Consider the following 23,968-nt stretch of genomic DNA (forward strand, 5'->3'; position numbering starts at 1 on the left):
TACCCTGAGTCTATCTTCCCATGACATTTGTAGCAGAGTGATAAAGGTGAGCGGTACTCCAAACTCCGTTGCTATAGTAACACTAGGAGTTTCTTCCTCTTTTTTCTCATCTTTCACGCAGTATCCAAGTAACTGTAGATAAAACAGACAGATAAGAATGCCTGGTTAACATGCATAATAAATAGGCCACCGAGCCATAACAGGCGGGGGGGGGGCAAAATTATCATCCCGTTGACCCGCTAGTAAAATTACGTTACCGGGACAAATGCGCAAATGTGAATATTACCCGGCCAAATAAAAAAAATATTGCAGGGTTTACATGTACTGTTTTCAAACGACATTCGTCAACACATGAAAACACCCCCAAAACTATACATCCTTTCCAATAAACACACCCCACTCAACACACAAGTGGCAACTACACACTATTCAACCATGCCCCCATACACCCCACACCCGCACCCACCATGCCCCCATACACCCCACACCCGCACCCACCCCTACCCACAAACAATCACATATAAACAAATCAAGATAAACGTTACTGTCCAAGTTCAATGAATACACGATTTATGACACATGGCAAAAGCAATTAAATGACGCTGAGGGTGCAACGAAACAAGAAATAAAATGGCTACTTTCACAGCAATACATTTGTTGTTGAAAGGCGAAAATTTTAATGTTTTTAATTTCGAACGGGGAAAGGTATAGTAGCAGCAGCACGTTGTTTTCGATGACTGAACTATTATAATACTGCACTGAAATATATGAATGAAACGCTCACCATCAAATATTATTTTATGCGTAGAATAAATGAATACTGAATCACTGTGCGAGTACGCTGACCTAGAGTAAATAAGATACTGAATCACTCTGCGAGTACGCTGACCTAGAGTAAATAAGATACTGAATCACTGTGCGAGTACGCTGACCTAGAGTAAATAAGATACTGAATCACTCTGCGAGTACGCTGACCTAGAGTAAATAAGATACTGAATCACTGTGCGAGTACGCTGACCTAGAGTAAATAAGATACTGAATCACTCTGCGAGTACGCTGACCTAGAGTAAATAAGATACTGAATGACTCTGCGAGTACGCTGACCTAGAGTAAATAAGATACTGAATCACTCTGCGAGTACGCTGACCTAGAGTAAATAAGATACTGAATCACTCTGCGAGTACGCTGACCTAGAGTAAATAAGATACTGAATGACTCTGCGAGTACGCTGACCTAGAGTAAATAAGATACTGAATGACTCTGCGAGTACGCTGACCTAGAGTAAATAAGATACTGAATGACTCTGCGAGTACGCTGACCTAGAGTAAATAAGATACTGAATGACTCTGCGAGTACGCTGACCTAGAGTAAATAAGATACTGAATCACTCTGCGAGTACGCTGACCTATAGTAAATAAGATACTGAATCACTCTGCGAGTACGCTGACCTAGAGTAAATAAGATACTGAATCACTCTGCGAGTACGCTGACCTAGAGTAAATAAGATACTGAATCACTCTGCGAGTACGCTGACCTAGAGTAAATAAGATACTGAATCACTCTGCGAGTACGCTGACCTAGAGTAAATAATATACTGAATCACTCTGCGAGTACGCTGACCTAGAGTAAATAAGATACTGAATCACTCTGCGAGTACGCTGACCTAGAGTAAATAAGATACTGAATCACTCTGCGAGTACGCTGACCTAGAGTAAATAAGATACTGAATCACTCTGCGAGTACGCTGACCTAGAGTAAATAAGATACTGAATCACTCTGCGAGTACGCTGACCTAGAGTAAATAAGATACTGAATCACTCTGCGAGTACGCTGACCTAGAGTAAATAAGATACTGAATCACTCTGCGAGTACGCTGACCTAGAGTAAATAAGATACTGAATCACTCTGCGAGTACGCTGACCTAGAGTAAATAAGATACTGAATCACTCTGCGAGTACGCTGACCTAGAGTAAATAAGATACTGAATCACTCTGCGAGTACGCTGACCTAGAGTAAATAAGATACTGAATCACTCTGCGAGTACGCTGACCTAGAGTAAATAAGATACTGAATCACTCTGCGAGTACGCTGACCTAGAGTAAATAAGATACTGAATCACTCTGCGAGTACGCTGACCTAGAGTAAATAAGATACTGAATCACTCTGCGAGTACGCGGACCTAGAGTAAATAAGATACTGAATCACTCTGCGAGTACGCGGACCTAGAGTAAATAAGATACTGAATCACTCTGCGAGTACGCGGACCTAGAGTAAATAAGATACTGAATCACTCTGCGAGTACGCGGACCTAGAGTAAATAAGATACTGAATCACTCTGCGAGTACGCGGACCTAGAGTAAATAAGATACTGAATCACTCTGCGAGTACGCTGACCTAGAGTAAATAAGATACTGAATCACTCTGCGAGTACGCGGACCTAGAGTAAATAAGATACTGAATCACTCTGCGAGTACGCTGACCTAGAGTAAATAAGATACTGAATTACTCTGCGAGTACGCTGACCTAGAGTAAATAAGATACTGAATCACTCTGCGAGTACGCTGACCTAGAGTAAATAAGATACTGAATCACTCTGCGAGTACGCTGACCTAGAGTAAATAAGATACTGAATCACTCTGCGAGTACGCTGACCTAGAGTAAATAAGATACTGAATCACTCTGCGAGTACGCTGACCTAGAGTAAATAAGATACTGAATCACTCTGCGAGTACGCGGACCTAGAGTAAATAAGATACTGAATCACTCTGCGAGTACGCGGACCTAGAGTAAATAAGATACTGAATCACTCTGCGAGTACGCTGACCTAGAGTAAATAAGATACTGAATCACTCTGCGAGTACGCGGACCTAGAGTAAATAAGATACTGAATCACTCTGCGAGTACGCGGACCTAGAGTAAATAAGATACTGAATCACTCTGCGAGTACGCGGACCTAGAGTAAATAAGATACTGAATCACTCTGCGAGTACGCGGACCTAGAGTAAATAAGATACTGAATCACTCTGCGAGTACGCGGACCTAGAGTAAATAAGATACTGAATCACTCTGCGAGTACGCTGACCTAGAGTAAATAAGATACTGAATCACTCTGCGAGTACGCGGACCTAGAGTAAATAAGATACTGAATCACTCTGCGAGTACGCGGACCTAGAGTAAATAAGATACTGAATCACTCTGCGAGTACGCGGACCTAGAGTAAATAAGATACTGAATCACTCTGCGAGTACGCGGACCTAGAGTAAATAAGATACTGAATCACTCTGCGAGTACGCTGACCTAGAGTAAATAAGATACTGAATCACTCTGCGAGTACGCTGACCTAGAGTAAATAAGACACTACTCATCATGTTTTGGCATCATTATCTACTGACGAGAATCACGTCTTATTCACTACATTATATATACTGCCAAAATGCTAATTTTATAGTAAATTCACATGCAGCTAATCTACCAATAAATACCTGGTACCTTTACAACATACTATAAAATAACAATACTTAAATTATAGAATAAAGGTATTGTTTTTAGCCGCTGGAGTGCATCTATCGTCTCATATAACACGGGCGACATCATTATTTTAAGTAAAACAACGAGGCGAAGCCGAGTTGTTTGACGCCAATAAATAAATATATCATAAGTATTACAAACTTTAATCAAATGAAATCCTACATTTTGCAAGGAATTACCTAGGACTTAAAATCGATCAGTCCCGTTGTTGCTATGCGCTTTCGATTGGTTCAAATAGCGAGTACGCGTATCGCGTCGATGCACACTTGCTGACCCGTGTGATATCGTGTCATATCACACGGGTAAGAACCAATAAGATTGCAGGAACGTTCTCAAGTGTTTAAGAATTACTGTTAACTCGAACATTTACAGTATGTCGTAATTCAAAAAGTATTTTCATCGTACTGTTTACAAATTGATATGAGGTCTAATACTGGGAAATGTACAGGCAAATGTTGGCAGCTCATATCATGGCTATGTTACTGTCAAATTTAGGAGCATTACATTCTACACTGACTAGTGTATTAAAAGCTGAAGTTATATATTCATAAAACGTATAATTCAAATTCATGTTGATTAATACAATCAAGTCCAGGGACCTTCAAAACGGAATACATTTAGTTTTGACATATTTTAATTTCGATACTCAAAATAATTGCTTTTGACACACTTGTTTACCTTATGATTACGAGGCCCCAAACCGTTGTTTTTTAATTTTCTATTTTTAGTTCGGCTTTCTCTTCAATTTTATAAAGGAACTTAGTTGTTATTATTTGATTTCTTTTCAATTTAATGTAGATAAAATGTTATGACAATAAAAATAAGATTTTGGTATTCAATTATAGGCAGATTGATGTCCAAACTTTCTTGAAACTTGCAACACCTCTCACTTGGACAATGGACATTTTTCTACAATGAATGTGACATTTATCATATTAATTTCTTTTGTAATTCGTGAAATGATTTGATCTGTATTTCAATGGTATAGTATTATTGTTTATTTTAAAAGTATTCTGCTAAATTATTGCCGGTGTAAACACATCATATAGTCATTACATCATATAGTCATTTTCTCATTACCTTATTTCAATATGGTTGCAATTTTATTCAACTTTAATGATGATTAATCATACATGAACATGTATCTTATAGATAAAGTGTGCGCGCTTAATTGCATAATCATTGTAGATTTAGTTTTGGCAGGTTTGAGCAGTTTCCCTATCACATGCCTCCTCGTTTTATTTTCAACATTGTCACTGTATTCGATTCAATTTTGTCACACGAACTACTTTCCAATTTGATGAACTAAAAAGGTGAAACAAACGTACGATTTCCTATCTCAAAATCACTTGATCCGTACTATCAGGAGAATCCATCCTAATATCTAAGCGCATGCGTATAACATGTTACCAACTAAAGTAAGATGTTATCGTGATAATGCTGAATTCAGAACTCATTAAGCTTAGATTGTCACGTATTGTACGGCACAAATTCACTGTTATTCTCTATGGTATTATTTGTGCAAGGCATGGAAATTATAGGTCATCAGTACCTGCTGTTGTGAAGTGAAAATCCTCCTTTCTTCCCGCGGGAAATCACGAGAGATTACCGAGCCATCCCTTTAAGATTACGCATTCGATCAATAGAGATATCTAGTATCGTCTGTTTCTGCATGCTCGTATTTTGTGTTCTCGCTAGCCGGGTTATTTCAATTTCAGTATAAAAAAAGTCTCCAGAAACGTAAAAACATCCAATAAGGTGTAAATCCATGCAAGTTACCAAATATATGCTTATCAAGATGTGACTACAGATTTCTCACGTCGCAGTTGAATGCAATACGCGTTGGCCAAATATCGTGATCAACATGATCAATGGGGATTTTTATGCGCATCTGCAGAACATGATTGGGTAAACAAGCCCTATGAAGAAATATGGCGATAGCCCAGTTCCGAAACGCATATACCACATTGGTGGGTAGATCTAGGCCTTGGTACCTTATCTTATCTTTCGCCATAAGGCAATTCACAAAACAACTCTTTTCAGAGCCACCGATAAAGGACAGTCTTAAACCTCTATTCAGAATCGCCATCTGCTTTTTTTCAGTCGATAAGAGAGACTCAATATACCGTATGCATGTTATGATGTAGACTTCTCCGTAGTCCACTTGCCAATTGTGCATACTCTGGCTATTACATTTAAGCTTAAAACTCTGATTCAATTATTAAATATTTTGTGCACAATTGATAGATTTTCACATCTGATCTTTTTAGTCACCGCACTCCCTCTGTTTGTTAGCTTCCCAAGTGGACTACTGACTTTGGATTGCTATTTACATTTTTAACACGGGACTCTATGGAGAGTTAAGCCAATTTCTGGTCTAACTAAAATTGGTCATGATGTAATGCATCTTTAAATGAATCTGGCTTGTGATTGGTCGCCCAGATCTCGTTATTGTTTAAATCCTCCCGACACGTACCATTACCATTAACTATACATGGTACACAACTAAATGCGGCGCTTTTGTGCTGGCGCGAAAGTTGGTGGATGAACGTACGCATCTAGCGCGTATTGTACCACCATGCTTAGTCTTGTGGTTAGATTTGATTGATAAACAAGTATGATTGACAGTGTGTTTTAGAGAACGAAGTCCCGGGGTAAAGTTCTGCTTAAAAGTGAAAGTCCATAGTCGATTTTTAACTCGGATAATAAACTGGCAGATTCTAAAATTAGAATTGTTCTCTATCGAAGTGCCATTATAGTTATGCCATTATGATATGTTGCATTCAATAATATAAGCCTACGTATACTTTACTTTTACTGTCACAAATATAATTATATAAACTTTTTCATAACCATTTTATACTAGTATTTTGATGTAATAAATATCAGTATAATTTCGAGTTCAACTGAATGCGTTCAGCATGATTAATAACATATTGTTATTTATCAAAAATCGACTATGGCATAGTCTAGTTATGATGTTATACAAAAGAACTAATTCTTATACGAAAGCTTGTTTAACTGTGTGGTGAGTTATTTCGCACATATTGGGATATTCCTTTAATAGCCACATATTACCCCTGTGAAAGATGTTGGAAATATCTTCCACATGGGGGATACGAATTTCAAATGAAATGAACACATTTTTAGGCAGCCCTATTTGAATTTCATACACCCTCTGAGAAAGATTTAACTTTAATCTCCAACGGAAAGAGGATGAGTTTCAAATAAAGTCTTGGTTAATGTGCTAATTCCAAAATATCAAACAGTCATAATTGGTGGTCATTTCAAATCATCCCCAAGACAACAAGGTTCAGAAATGTCCTCTCATTATTAATTGTTGGTTATACATACCTAGACAAAATACAATGCTTTGTAACCCACCACTTGAACAGAATTTAACCAAAGCAAACAAAGACTAGAGATATTTAAGAATTCTATAGACATAGGTAGAAGCTAATTATCCTCTTTAACAATATCATTATTGATTGGCTTAAAAGGTGTTTGACTAGCGCTCAGAATGAGATACGTGTCGCACCAAATTGCGCTACCTATGAATACGACCTTCATGCACATTTTACACTGTAACTCATAATACAATTTAGGACATTTACAACTCATTCGTAGTGTACGGTCACATATTATACTTGAATGCCTTTTTTGACATACACGTAACACGTTGTACGTGAATGGACCCTGCTTTAAAGGTCTCAATGAAAACAACGGGTGTAAGATATTCTAGAATAATTACAACCTCGGTAAACATGGTAAATCACGACTCCGTATACACACCACCAACCATTACGACCATCATGACCATTGAAGGTAGAGCTGCATTTTCAAATTTATACTCCCAAAATAAGTAACTCCCTAAATCGCAACTTTAAATCATGTCATTCTTTTCACAGTTGGCTGTATACCCGGCCGTATATAACGTAATTAATGTATCCAATTAGCCCACTGGAAGTAAATGTGGGAGTCGTGCACTAGTTTTCTCCGCAAAATTTTGCTAAAACATCACGTATTTCATCGCACACGCATCAATATTGATAATAATTTATCAAAGTTGACGTTGAAATTGGAACCATGCCCCATTAATGTGATTGGTTTCATTAGGGGTATAACACGCCTATAGCTCCAGTCCCCTGTGTCGTGATGACTTTGTTTAGGGCAGTGTTGGTTCAATTTTAACTTTGACGTTTGATTTTTACCCCATTGTTTTGGTACACTAAATTAAAGACAACGGAACACGCATTAAAACATGATGTCAATAAATGTAATTGTCAGTATCAGTTTTTGATCGCTTGCTTCCTTGCTTACGTGATAGCGACCTGCTGACTTCGGGAAGTACGGGCCTATCGCATAAAAATGTTGTTTTAAAAGGGAGTCATTGGGTATAAACAGAAAAAGGGGTCATTGGATATACACAAAATTGAAAAAGGTGGTCATTGCCTATCGCATAAAAATGATGTTTTTAAAAGGGAGTCATTTGGTATAAACAAAAAAAGAGTCATTGGATATAAACAAAATTGAAAAAGGGGGTTATTAGGTATAAAATTGTGAAAAAGGGTCATTGGATAATAAATTTGGAAACAAATTTTTTCTAAACTTGCCAAATTACAATACAAATTTGCTGAAATACGGGAATTTGAATGTTTGTGCATTATTTTATGGCAAAAAAAAAGGGTGAGGGTAATCGGGTAGCTAAACCTAAATGGGGATCATCGGGTAGGACTTTAACGAAAATGGGAGTCATCAGGTATATTCGACTTCAGAAAAGGGCCTATTGACAGGCACACACCGTCACTTCAAAAAAAGTTGAGTGCCCCCCCCGGGGGAGAGTGACGAATTTGGTCAATTGGGATAGTTACATTTTATTCCCGCAGGCTAGTTAAATTTTGTTTCTCGAGAAAGTTAAGTTTTGGTCTCTCGAGCTAGTTAATTTTGTGTCCATCAGACTAGTTAAATTTTGGTCGCTCAGGTTAATTTATAACAACATAATCATATTCAATTTTTATATTATACGTAAGCTCAATTTGACCGCAGAAAGGCTTTATTTGTACAACCTAACTGAGCATTTATAACACTTTGCAATTTCAACTAATGATATTTTACTATGCCGCCTTTATCTAATATCCTCAAATCGATACTTTGTATTTATCAATTGAATGAAAGAGCGCTTCGGGTCCAAATGGAGCGACCAAAGGTTGGTGATTTTCTCTCTTGGGAAAGCATTAGGACGGTAAGAAAGTTTATTTCCCCGAGGACGTTTTTGTGTTATTTAATGATCAATGATCATTTCAATAGATCTGATTCTATTTCAACTTGAATAGACAGTCATCTTTCTTATCGTTATTATATTCTGTGTTTCATACGATACACAATTTAACTGGCATTTACGGGTGCTTGACCCTTCATTCAGGGGCTTGGTTGTGAAAAACAGCACAGTGCCGTCAAACTCGAAGACCCTATTAAAATAAGAAAGAATAAGAAATAATTTAGCCAGGTTTCGAACCAGGACACTTAACATGCAATGCTACAGAGTGACAGGCAACCGTATAATGCCCATTGTTTTGTTTCTACGCGCGTTTATATTAATGTTACGGAGGTACAGTATAAGTGCGTTAGTGTCATAGACCATGCGGAGAAGTTGATGCTATGACGGGACATGAATATGGGAAGAGGTCCTATGCAGGAGGAAAACTCACACCGCTGGGAATTGAACCCGGACCGCATTGGTGAGAAGCGAATGGGAAGATTACTATACCCGTCCTTTAACGGTTCCTGGTTGTTATGCAAACCTGATTACAGTTTGGACTTCTATCGTAACAGATAGTCTTTATGTACCGTATGAAGGTTTGCCTAGGCCTATATGATATTTTTTTCAAGATGCTGCGATGGTTATCATTTTTAGCTGTTTTTGTAAATTTAAGCCAATTTCAGTGGTCAAAATGATAGTGAAACCGTGCAATTAAAAACTGTACAAAAAGTATTACGCATCTATATGACTAAATCAGGTGTAACGAACAAATGCATAAATATTTACAACGTTAGTAATATGTCCATATACCAGCGCCGAGTGGTAGGTCTTCACTTAACATCATATATTGGTATATTAAATATTCTTTGAACCGGATGATTATTAATTATTTTTATGATCTGATGATTGAAGCACCCGTGTTTCATATTAGTGATTAATACGAACAACTGACCGCGTTTTTGGAAATCAATATAGGTTTTAATGAGACGAAAATAAGGTAATGCAGCTGTATCTACGATAGATCATCACATGATGTCATATGCGGACAGGAACCAACTGCAGTTGCATGGGAATACGAAATCCATGTGTACCAGGATTGCAACATGCATTCCGAGGAAGCCACCATGACCAAAGTTAAAAAGAAACACACAAGATTTTAATCATGAATATGGAATATGGAAGTGATAATTCTGCAAAGTGCACATATCATCTCTCTTTAATATCTCTACAGGCATTGACAGGTGTCTAAAAAAAAAAGGACATAAAAACAGTGATTTTGTTCTTAAATTTTGAATCTAGTTCCATATCAAATTTATAGAGGTTGTGCAGTGACGTATCATACCGTAAATATGGCGGACTTCTCAAATGCATTCAACAAAAGCATGATTGCAATTTACCGCGACAGTTCGTCTCATACACATAACAAATGCACTACGATCAAATAGGTTGATGACAACATTTGATGGAATGGACTGCCCTGCGCCATGATTACGGTGAAGAACACCGGTTCAAATCCTTTGTTTGGAGCCAATCGATAAAAACATGCAGGGCATCTATATTAGTTAAACAGTGTCATTCATTCATTCATTCATTCATTCAATCTATCTTTATTCGCCAGCGAAGTGTTACGTGTAATCCGATTATCACTATGTCAACTGGATCATGCTTTTGAGTCATGATCATGATCGAAATGATCGCAATGCAAAGTCTATGAATTTCAAAAGGTGCGTGATCCATTTACCCTTCATACATGTGGAGAATTTGTGGAGAATTATTTAGGGCCCAGCCCGCATTATCACGGCACATATCGGCATGTCATTTCCTTAATGAACATACACATTTGCAAGTAATCAATCATCCCATCCAAGTTCAATTTCAGTAACTATAGATACAAACTTATTCAAAAATGAATACCATTTTATATCAAGATGAGGGTACCTTTTTTATACGTTTTCCCTAAAATCCTGTCAATTGAAATACTGTTATACATCATTGCGTATGATAATTAATATCATTACACTCCAAAGGATTTCTTTATCAAAGAATTGTCTTTATCGCAGAATTGTGCTCGTTGAAACTATGTTGCTATAGCAGGTGTATTTGTTCTGCAGTTTAGTGTAGCATTTGCATTTATTGAACACGTTTTCTTATCAATGTCATCTTGTTATTGGTAAAGCGTCAAATTCGGTGCTCGTATATGGGTAAAAACATCAATTTATTCCATTTCATAACTAAATCCGTAATCTTCCTTATTCATTTATTCGTATCTTCATTCATTCATACATCGGTCTGCTGGTTTTTTTTAATTCAAAGACGTAGTAACAGATAAACACCGAGTGCGCAGGTAAGACATTTGTGTGTGTGTGGTGAAACAAGCGACGGATCGAATTCGTCAATAAATTATCTACAAGTTTGTCGAGTGCATATGAGGCCATTTTTAGCCCTCCGCCTACATTGTGGGAAGACGACAAATTATATACAAACAAAAAGGTTATAAATTCTTTTGAACATGATCCTAATTTTTGGAACCTGCGGTTTGAATTTAAATCAGAACTTAAACGACGTCTGGCATCGACCAAGTTGCCCTCATACCATATGCATACGACATTATTTTGTCACTTTTGTAAACCATAAAGAAACTTCAGAAGTGATTGGCTAAAATTGTGAATGCCAAACTCGGCAGCTGCCCGTGAAGCAGTCTCTGACAATATTGTCAACTAAACTAGATTTCTTCATAACCAAGCAATCAATCATTGATGAAGTGCAAGCTCATGTTCCTTTAAAGGGTTACCTCTATGTTGCTATTCCAATGGTTGCTACGATCTTTAGTTTTTCATCAAAGTCGAGGAGTGATGACATGGCATTACAAAAAGTCCCTCTTCAATTTTTAACTTTTGACTTCTACTGATTCAAATGATATACCAACAAGTTACTGGTTTGAACGATGACGTGCATGACAAATGCTCCTCAGCTATGCAAAGCAAATGCAAAAGGGTTAGAACAATATCAAAAAGCAACAAAACAACAACAACTACAACAACAACAACAACAGCAATGGCGACAACAGCTATACATCTAATAGATTATCGTAATTTTACTATATTGGGGACTCAACATTGAAGGGAGTTGTTTTGATTCATACGAGGAATATCATCATTCATCGCCCAAACATTCTTATCCCAAGTTTGGAGCAAAGTCAAATCGCTTCGGTGTGTTTGGTAAGCAGAAATGAATGATATAACATGTAGGCTATCTTCTAAGACATGCATATAGCTTAAATATGGAGATATTATACCTACAAAGACGACATTGAAAATTAATGGTAAACTTGAGGTTGACTTCCATGCAAAACACTCTACAATATAAGATTTATTAGCGGACCACACATGAATATGAGCTATATACAAATTATAATTTAAATCATCCATATACATATGCATACTCCAAACTAAGATTTATTACCAATTTGCTCCACATTCTCTCTTATACCAGATATTACCACGTACATCAAATAGCGGAGAGCAGGATTCAGAAAATTTGTAAATAAAAGCGCTGCCCTGTGCTAAATTGTATTCAATTATACTAAACTAGTTTTCTAGCGTCAAATCTCAAATTTTAACCAGTGATTAAGATAATGGAATATATAAAAGATGCAAATAGTATATCAAATCAAAGAAACTATACTAAGAGATTACGATTTCCCATGTCATGAAATCCCCATGAAATCAGGGCATGGAATAAGATTGATATGCACAAGCCGTAAGACGCCCACCCTATCAATCTACAACCATGGAGAATTGTAAACGAGCAGTTGCCAATAACTAAAAATTAACGACGTTTGTGAAAGTGCAACGGAGTATATCTGATGAATTAAATGATGCAATATTGCTACAAAGATTGGACTGCAATAGTTGTGCATACAGCAATAATGTTACATATTTTAAAGCACAAAGATCAGCTGAAGATTGGAGTCAAATAGTTGTACACAAAGCAATAAGCATTACGTTGTAGATCCCTTAAAGTTTTTAGCATTTCTTCTTGACAGCTAATAATCCCAAACAGAATTCTTCTCCTGTCTCTATATGACAACTTGTCATACAGCCAGGAGTTATTATGAGTTACAACCCAAATTGGAAACCAATTACACCAGAAGACTTTGTTCAGTCCAGTTAATCAGTGATGTCAACACCACGCATTTAACGTACAATTTGGCTACTTGTCAATCATTTGCCGCTACTCAAAAACCACCATGCCTATAACCCCTATAATTGCGCTTCTTTTGTAAGTATCGGGACACGGCAGTACTTTGACGCATACATTTACGAAACAATTGGGCTACTTGGGAGTTATTCACTGCGGCCTGGGAAGGCAATTTGCCGCTGAAAAGGTTTTGGCAACACTGTCCAGCTTTCCAGAAAGTGCCGCGGGTTGGTATATTTATGTTGACGGTTGGTAACAGGTGGCATGATGGCAGTATTTCATGGCAAATAGTATTGTTGATTGTGTTACCCCTAAAACGCTGGTCAGATTACAAGTTTGTCGAGTGCATATGAGGCCATTTTTAGCCTACTAGTCTACTGATTCAAATGATATACCAACAAGTTACTGGTTTGAACGATGACGAGCATGCAAAGCAAATGCAAAAGAGTTGGAACAATATCAAAAAGCAACAACAACAACAACAACAACAACAACAACAATAGCAATGGCGACAACAGCTACATCTAAAAGATTATCATAATTATAACATATTGGGGATTCAACATTGAAGGGAGTTGTTCTGATTCATACGAGGAATATCATCATTCATCGCCCAAACATTATTATCCCAAGTTTTGAGCCAAGTCAAATCGATTCGGTGCGTTTGGTAAGCAGAAATGAATGATAAAACATGTATCTTCTAAGACATGCATATAGCTTAAATATGGAGATATTATGGCAACAAAGAGACGGCATTGAAAATAAATGGTAAACTTGACGTTGACTTCCATGCAAAACACTCTACAATATAAGATTTATTAGCGGACCACACATGAATATGAGCTATATATAAATTATAATAATCATCCATATGTATATATATATACTCCAAACTAAGATATATTACCAATTTGCTCCACATTCTCTCTTATACCAGACATTAAATCGCGGAGAGCAGGATTCAGAAAATATGTAAATAAAAGCGCTGCCCTGTGCAGTGCTAAATTGTATTCAATTATACCAAACTAGTTTTCTAGCGTCAAATCTCAAATGTTAACCAGTGATTAAGATCCTTAGTTAATGGAATATATAAAAGATGCAAATAGTGTATCAAATCAATGACACTATACTAAGAGATTACGATTTCCCATGTCATGAAATCCCCATGAAATCAGGGCACGGAATAAGATTGATATGCACAAGCCGTAAGACGCCCACCCGTATCAATCTACAACCATGGAGAATTGTAAACGAGCAGTTGCCAACAACTAAAAATTAACGACGTTTGTGAAAGTGCAATGGAGTATATCTGATGAATTAAATGATGCAATATTGCTACAAAGCTTGGAGTCAAATATACAGCAATAAGCATTACGCTGTAGATCCCTTAAAGTTTTAAGCATTTCTTTTTGACAGCTATAATTCCAAACAGAATTCTACTCCTGTCCCTATGACAACTTGTCATACAGCCAAGAGCTATTATGAGTTACGACCCAAATTGGAAACCAATTACACCAGAAGACTTTGTTCAGTCCAGTTAATCAATGATGTCAACGCCACGCCTTTAACGCACAATTTGGCTACTTGTCAATCACTTGCCGCTAAAACACCATACTGCTACTTACCTATAACCCCCCTATAAATGGGCTTCTTTTGTAAGTATCAGGCCACGGCAGTACTTTGACGTATAAATTTACGATATTCAATTTAGCCGAATTAAAAGGGTTTTTTAGTCTTTGAAGCTCGAAATTGTAATGAACAATGGTTTTTTTTTACCATTTATTGATATATTTTTTAATCTTAAAAAAATGGGCTACTTGGGAGTCATTCACCGCGGCGGCCTGGGAAGGCAATTTGCCGCTGAAAAGGTTTTGGCAACACTGTCCAGCTTTCCAGAAAGTGCCGCGGCAATGGGTTGGTATAATTATGTTGACGGTTGGTAACAGGTGGCATGATGGCAGTATTTCATGGCAAATAGTATTGTTGATTGTGTTACCCCTAAAACGCTGGTCAAATTGGACCGATTTGGTGATTATACTGATTCATTAGATTTGACTTGTGTCAAGTAGCATAATAAATGCAACATTTTCCCTTTCCATTGCTATACAGTTTTTCTTACATTCACATAAGCATTTTTAATCGTTATTGATGTTCCAGTTACTACCATGTTGATGTTTGTTACAACTTTTTTAACGACGTCATTACTTAGTACATAAAGCAGTGCAGACTTTTTATTAGACGTACAACATTGTATGTTATGGATGGCGGAAACCTTCAAAATACGCCTAAGAATACGCCTAAGAATACGCCTAACCTTAGACGTCTAAGATGCATTCTTAGGCGTCTAAGATGCAATCTTAGGCGTCTAAGAAATTCGCGGTAGACTTAAATCAACGAATCACAGGACCAGAAATCCCAAACAACCAATCATCTTAGGCGTATTCAATTATTGACCAATGAAATCTTAGACGCCTAAGATTTTACACGCCTAAGAATTCTTACACGTCTAAGATTGATATTTTAGTGATGGACGGTATCACCAATGTGATTTTCTCTGAGGACTTGCAGCAAAATTGATTAATTGGTTTGATTTTATTTTCGTTGGTTTGGTGCGCTGTTTTGGTGTGGCTAGTAGTAGTCACGTATTAATGTTGATGAGCATGATGAGGGCGACGACGACGACGACGATGATGATATGATGATGATGATGATGATTATGATGATGATGATGATGAAAATTAATACACAAACAACAAAGAGGAACAAACATGCCTAGCATATATTTATATACCTCCATGATTCTATTTTTAACATAGAAAATTTGACCTCTTGTCTTCTTGCACTTTGCAGACTGAAATTATGCATATCTGATCTCTTCAATAATAAAAGACGATTTGGCCTTGGCCCGGGGGCCTTGGTGAAAATATGTCACACGCTGTTCGAATTATAAAGACACAGTTGGTTGACCTTATAATGTGTGTGCAGTAATAACTTGACCTCTGAACGTATTGGATATAAACGCATCATACCCTACACCGTCAGGTTAACTTTCTTGTTGAATGGAGGTATCGAGGTCTCTTAACTGTGTATTTTGGCTCAGTCATAGCATACGTGTTAAGAAAAAACATACATGAAAAGTGAGCAGGGTGACACCATAGACACGTGCTCTTTGTTTAAACATTACAAGTAACATGAGTGGCAAACATTAATGTTTCATATTGCTTGCATCCCCCTCCCCCAATCAATGTTGGAGCCAATACTAGTCCGTTCCTATCTCAGTATCAAAACAACATTGACTGGGTGGGTGCGGGGGGGGGGGTGACAATTTCATACTAAATCTAATCCCTCATCACTGCCATCATCATCACCACCACGACTCTAATAATCATCTGACATCATTTGTATTATCCATCATCATCATCATCATCATCATCATCATCATCAACAACAACAACAACAACAACAGCAACAACAACACCATCATCATCATCATCATTATCATCATCATTTACACTATAGCCACACAAATAGAAATCTTACATTAACTGCAAGTCATCAGAAAAACAAAATATTTAAAACAAATTAAAGTTTTATCAGTTTGCAACAACAACATCAACTGCTAGATTATGTTCAAATGAAAAAAAGCCTATTATGTAAAAATACATTGTTCCGCCTGAGTTGTCAAAAAGTGGCTGAAAAGAACAAAACAATGGGCCATTGTGCCGAAAGGTGGGAGAACATGTACCCTATCCCCCTTCCACCCCATCACCCCTTTCTCTTTGGGATTGACGCGGGTGGCTATGGAGAGAAAAGGAGTTTATTAAAACACACCACCCAGCCATTGTTCGAAATATTCTCTAACGCACAGCGTCCGTTGTACGTTTTGATACCGTCCATCACTAGTCACGGTCAAATGGTCAATCTTAGACGTGTAAGAATTCTTAGGCGTGTAAAATCTTAGGCGTCTAAGATTTCATTGGTCAATAATTGGATACGCCTAAGATGATTGGTTGTTTGGGATTTCTAGTCCTGTGATTCGTTGATTTAAGTCTACCGCGAATTTCTTAGACGCCTAAGATTACATCTTAGACGCCTAAGAATGCATCTTAGACGTCTAAGATTGCATCTTAGACGTCTAAGGTTAGGCGTATTCTTAGGCGTATTCTTAGGCGTATTTTGAAGGTTTCCGCCATCCATAGTATGTAACATATCTACGTTATTTATCTATTGCCATTCTATTTCCAGTAATGTTTAAGTTCTAACGAATGTTTGATGACGTAAAATCGATAATATATTTCTACCATATATTATACGTAACATATTATCGATTTTACGTCATCAAACATTCGTTAGAACTTAAACATTACTGGCAATAGAATGGCAATAGATTAAATAACGTAGATATGTTACATACAATGTTGTACGTCTAATACTCGGAGTCTACATACTGCTTAAGGCAGCAATCCAATCACAGTTTTAGAACCAATCAATATACAAGGAATAAAATAAACGGTATAAGTTTCATCTCAAATGTAGAACTGATGCCAATGACATATAATTAATCTCATCAAATTGATTTAATTGTCTTTGAATTTAGATGGTATATAAGATCATCTTCTCAAACTCAATCCATACTGACGTAAGATTTGACATTTCTACTATTGAACAAAATTACTATAAGAGCCATGCAGCTATACTTAAACCATTCTCCTCTGAGCGATGATTACCAGTATTATGTTATCTTCGAAATTTACATTAATGAAAAACAAAATAGAATATTGAAATGAAACGGCTATAGAACTGAATAAATGAAAATGTAAATGACTTTTGAATTGTATAATGTTTAACTTAATTAGCTTAGATTGGCGCCTAGCTATACGACATAGGCTATAAAAAAAGTAAATGGAATGGGGAAGAAAGGTGCTCCTCGTGTGAGTGAGAAGTCTTCTCCCCCTCCTCCCCCCCCTCATGCTGACCGCCCTGGTATTTGAGATCTTAAGGCATTTTGGGGTACTTTTTTTACAATTGTAGAAGTCCCCCCTGAAAGTTACCCCCCCCCCCTCTGGGTTTGCAATTATCTAGCAGAACCTTTACTTCTTAAAGTGTGCAAACAAGATTGGTCAAAAACAAATCGAATATGTGATTGCTTGTTTCTGGTAGTTACAATTGTAAAGAAATTTCTTTAAAACCACATGAAATAATGTTTAAGAATGAAATTTCATCAGCAAGCACCCCTTTAATCACTCGGTCAATATCCCAATCACACGACTTCTCTCCTACTATTCCTTTCGACCTTTGTTTTTCCAATCTTCTAAAAATATTTAGACATTCGTGATGCAAATCTCAAATTTAAGAATAAATAATTGGTTATGTGAATCACGTAAACTGTTCAGCAGACGACTGGGGCGTTAGTTTACGCGGGAAAAATATTCTCATCTCCCAAGACACAGTTTAGTATTTGGAATCGTTCTATTTTACCATGTTATATGTCGACAATTCGGGTACCGCTATTTCATCGCAAATTATGGTGGGTTCGTACTTAAAAGTGCTTAGTGGACAAGGAGATCCTTGAACTGTAAAGACAAAATGATGTTTTGATATATAGCTAAAGAGAGATTGTAGTTTGATAGTGCCTCTTATGGATAAAAATAATATTAATATTCGCTGGCTAAACATATGTATTTGGATTACGTTCTATTCGAGTAAGGCTATTGCCATATTCATCATATTATTTCTAAACAATTATTTGATAATGTAGGAAAATATGTTGAATTATGAAGATCATTTCATTTCAGTACATTTTAGTGAATAGTAATTGATATTCATCAATCTAATATTTTATTTATCAATTACAATGCAATGTATGGTCATATTTCAGTTACTCTTTACAACAAAACTGATGACAAACTACGTAAGGAGTTTAAATGCGCATATTATTTTGTTAACTTTTTTAACCCGTTTTGATATTTTTTTAATTCTAAATTTGTGAAGGAAATGCGGACGTTCTAATGGTAAAGAAAGGGCAAAGGCCCAAACTCAGTGTATGGTTACGCGGACATAGAGAGCAATGTTCAGTTCATTTGTGAGTAATTCGTACTAAGCACCCTTGCGGATAGCTTCTAAAGACGCCTAAGATAATATGTTTAACCTTGGACGTCCAAGATACAATCTTGGGTTCAGAAAAAGTATAATTTGACCTACCTGCGACATACCGTTCTTGAGTTATAAGCAAAAAAGGTCAAATCTGGAGGGGTCAGTTTTTTGGTCAAACATTGGCCAAAAATTAAAAATGCTCCGATTTCAACGTAATTTGTCTCAAATTGCTCGTCATGTAAAAACAAGTCAAAGAAGGAATCGTTTGCACTGTCTAAAATGCTTCGTTATTGACAAAATTGACCAATAAAGGTCAATCCCCATTACAGCCTATTGACCACAACCTATGTTGTGATGTTTCCTAGGTAACGAAACACCCTACATGGTTACACCTATTCCTTATTTGACTTGTTTTTACATTCGTTGAAATCGGAGCATTTTTATTTTTGACCCTGTGTGGCCAAAAACTGACCACCCCAAAATTTTACTTTTTGCTTATAACTCAAGAACGGTATGTCGCAGGTAGGTCAAACTATACTTTTTCTTGTTAACCATATTTGAGCAACTTTGAAATTTGACCACTGTGTTGACTTTTAACCTTGAATATGGTCGGGAATTATTTTTTGTTAACATTTTGCATGTGTTATCCCAGCAAACACAAAACGTTTTCGACATCATTCGCAAAAGGTTATAAAAGGTTGTCAGAAAACGTTTAAATGTCGGGTTATATAAAGGGTATATTAAGAGTATAAAACGTTTTCATAACCTTAAAAAACATTTTTTGATAATCTACTGCTCAGCAAACAAAAATGTTTTACAGAAAACATTTAAATGCCGGGTTATATAAAGGGTATAAAAACGTTTTAATAACATTCCAAAAACATTCTTGAAAACTTGATACAAAACATTCTAAACAGAGTGTTATTTGGGGTTGAAAAAATATTTTGCGAAAAATGTTTGCCCAAAATATTTTCAATAACGTTTTAAAACGTTTACATGACCTTTATATAACCCGACATTTAAATGTTATTAAAAGGTTTTGAAAAAACCATTTAAGAACATTTCTGTGTTTGCTGGGTTCAAATATTTTAACATAATGTTATTTAAGTAGTGACACAATACGGTATTTGGCAAAAATGTTTGCAAAAATAGTTTACAATAACATTTTTTGAAAACATTTAAAAATATTGTTGTAGTGTGTTTTCATACAAAACGTTTTAAACGTTATCATGACCTTTTTATAACCCGCCATTTTAATGTTATTAAAACGTTTTTACCTAAACCAAAAGCCAAAATATAAGTTATTTAAAACATTTTAAAAACGTTTTTGTGTTTGCTGGGATAGGACCATAAAAGGAAGCCAAAAAGGTTGGCTTGGTAGAGTCCTGGGGGATGCACATTAAACCATAGACCATTTACTGGACTAATAGCATTCCGTGTTAAATGGCCAAAATAGCCAGTGTATTTCTCCCATTTTACCTCGTTATTGTTGCTTAAAATTGTCAGAAACCCTTCCTGGCCGTTATTACTAATATTATTTCAGCATTTTGGGCATAAGGTAGTAGAAGAATAATAAATTGAAATTTTGACGGAATTGGTACATTATGTTTTTAGAATTTAATCATATTGATGTGAATTGATAGGATCTTGGTGATACCTGTTGCGAGTCAATGGCAAGTCAGCATCAAAAATGCCAATTTCCTTCGTTAACCCATTAACGGAAACCAGTGAGCGAATAAAATTTCAATTTTGCCAGTTTCCTTTGGGCGATACCAATTACAGACAAGATAGTCGATAGACTTGGGCCGCCTTCCTTGAATACAAGTGCCATACGCCACATACATGACACAAGTCAGTTTAAAATTTCCGAAAAGCTCGAAAGACTATAAGTATAACTGCAGTAATAAGAGGTGTGTTTGTGCTCATTCTAATGTAGTGAGGGTTAAATGCTCTTGAAATTGAAATTTTATAGTAAATCAAAAGCGACTTGCATCCTGGGAAAAGTAAAACGACGTGTTCCCGCAGCTACAAGCCGGGTTATAATAATTCATTATGTATATTTTTCTTTCATTCATGCTTGTATTATCGATCTTTTGTAATTTCATTATTATAATTGTTTTATTAAAATAGTTGCAACTTCAACTTAGCTTAAAAAGAGAAGAAATAAGCACAGGTGTCTAATTTCTGTGAGAGCAAACCCGGAAGTAACCATATAATATAATTTCTTTTCTTTTGTATAATCAGTTATTATTCCTTCTCTTTGCACATGTAGATTTAGATGTTATATTATTGTAGTTATTTCTCTCTTGACTATATATTTTATGTTTGCTTTTACGTCAATAAAGATTGTTGTCTTTGATTTTTGCAGCTTACTCATTAACAAACATGACAAATGCAAATTGTAAAAGGTACTGCTGATGTTGTAAATTTGTTTCAGGTGTTGTTGCACATAACTCAAACGATTAAATTTCTCAAAATAAAAACTATTTTTCTAAACCACTGAAATTTCTTAGAAATGGCTCCAAACTATGTGATCGATTATCTATTTTAGTTAACTCATCTGCTTATTGCTTTGCCGGAGTGTTGCAGTACGCAACGCAACACCTTCTGAAAGTCATGTTCTAGCATTTCTGCAAATAACTTAAAGAGTTATAACGTCATTTTACTTTAAATGTTTCTTGGCGTTTCTTTTCAGTGTTGCTGAGTCTGCCTGATGGGTATAAAACATAGGTCAACCGTATCTAAGAAAGAATGAGATATTTGTGTGTCTTCTCGTCTTACAAGACCTGGGAATCTTACTGGCCCTTAAGGTATCTGCTTTAAGATCGATAGGTATATGTCCGTGCGTCCTGCCTGCTGAATAACCATTTAGGCACAATATTTAACTTATTTCGAATTTGTGTTTTCGTTTTATGCATATTTTATGTAAATTTGCTAAGCTTAATATATAATCTTTGTGGTTCAGTTGTTCTTCAGGTGGCTTTTTAAGAACTAGGAGTCACTATTGTATTGTTACAGTATGCAAAATGTTCACTACAGCAACATTCTTTCTATAAACATGAGAGGCTAAATTTTACAAGACGAACTTTGACGAATCATAAACTTGCCAATTCCAGCCTTCGTACGTGTGTTCAGTTCCCGGTTCAGTTGCTTTGAGTGGGCTTTGTTTTGATAAGCCAAATATAAGAGTGATACCAGAAATCGATTACTTTTAATTAATATGTTATATTTTGAAGATAGCAGACGACAAGAGTCGATTTTTCTATTGGAAAGTGTTAAGAATATCGATACGTGTTTGTCTGCGTACGTCGGTATGGTCGATTAGGCTGTGTTTTCGGTACCAAAAACAAAACATGTCCGATGTTGCTCTTTACGCTGGACATGCATACTGTGATATAAACACTTTGTCTCTTCTCTGAGTGGCGTTTACAGCATTTCACATCCCGGGCAATACTAGGATACCCGATCGCCCAGTTCGGTATTCGGCACAGAGTGTCCCAACATTATTATGATCAGGATTGACTGCACATATTCCATGCGCATATTTTAACATTAAGGGCTCTGGTAACAACGTGTGCACAGTATTTTTTGTGGGACATGAGAGCACTTTAAGTAAATATCATTAGATTTATAAATTTACTTCGAGGACTGAATTTTAATAATTTGCCATAAAATGTGTATTATATCGCGAATTTCAAAACAATCTAAATTATTTGATATCAGAAGGACATTCCTCGTAATGTAATTCGTTATGTCTGATGTGGTCTGATGTCCCAAAAGAATACTTTGCAAACGTTGCTACTAGAGCCCTTAATTGATGATGCGATGCCTTTAATATATAAAGATATTAGACTTTTAGGTTCTTTTGGGGGCGTTCTCTACGGAAGGTGCCCCCTTATTGTCTTGTAATTGTAAATTGCTTCAATTTTTGGTTTTGGTAGATTTACTTTGCATCTTTTTTGTTTAAAAATACGTGATTAGAATAAATTGCACTGTTTACTAATACGCATTGGATGCAAGTAAAGTACTCCTATCCATTTTAAACTCAAAACTGATTACTTTCATTCAAATATATCGTATATATGTATATATTGCACTGAAAAATATATTTTGTTTCCTTTTTTCCTGAATCGGTACTGCATGAATCAGCTAGGAAAAACAAATTTTGCGTTCAACGTACGGGCAATGCAGCATTTTGTCTTCAATGTGTATTTTGCTATTGGCTATTGCCATATCTCACCAAGAATGATAAGAAGAACATGGAAATATAAGAGCATGCCACCTTCAAAACTGGCAATAGGGAGTGCTTTGTAACTAATGTCAATAAGTATGAACGTTTCTTTTCTGGATAATAGACTAACAGAAACTGAACAGATAAAAAGACCCTATTTAAATCTCATTTGGGAACAACGCCCTGTATGAGGACGGTGGTGATTTATTTCTCTGTAAATACGCCGGTTACTCTTGCGGTACTTCCAACCATACACATATTTTTAAAATTAATCTATTTTATATATTGAATGATTGATACATTTTATTTTGTATTAAGATCATGAATTAATCAAAGACATCAATAGTGCCGAACATGTTAATTTAATTTACGCGACCCTTTGTTGAACCTGAATTATTGTAATTAATGAAACATTGCAGAAAATTATAAGTGTATAATTTGTGTTGACATTATAAAAACCAAAATCCAATTTCCCTTATATAAGTTAAGATTACTGCATGTGCAGTTGGCATTGCAATAATACATTCGGCCATTGGGTCTCGTGTATTTCATCGTTCTTTCAACTTATATCGTTTTTTATCAAACCTTTTAGATATTGGCCCGGAGGGGCTTCTCCCTGGTTGTGGGTGTACGGGGATGTACCTCGGTTTTAGGCA

The 23,968-nt window shown here is 36.2% G+C and overlaps 1 protein-coding gene across 1 annotated transcript in view; it reads right to left on the minus strand.

Moving 5' to 3' along the window:
• The window catches only part of LOC140170039 (extracellular tyrosine-protein kinase PKDCC-like), an 80,038-nt gene that overhangs the window by 15,186 nt on the left and 40,884 nt on the right, over positions 1–23,968 (minus strand). The window contains exon 2 of the mRNA XM_072193354.1: positions 4–132. Within this exon, the coding sequence (XP_072049455.1) occupies positions 4–132 (129 nt within the window). The remainder of the gene's footprint in view (positions 1–3; positions 133–23,968) is intronic.

Source organism: Amphiura filiformis, chromosome 14, assembly GCF_039555335.1.
Source record: "Amphiura filiformis chromosome 14, Afil_fr2py, whole genome shotgun sequence".
Classification (NCBI taxonomy): domain Eukaryota; kingdom Metazoa; phylum Echinodermata; class Ophiuroidea; order Amphilepidida; family Amphiuridae; genus Amphiura; species Amphiura filiformis.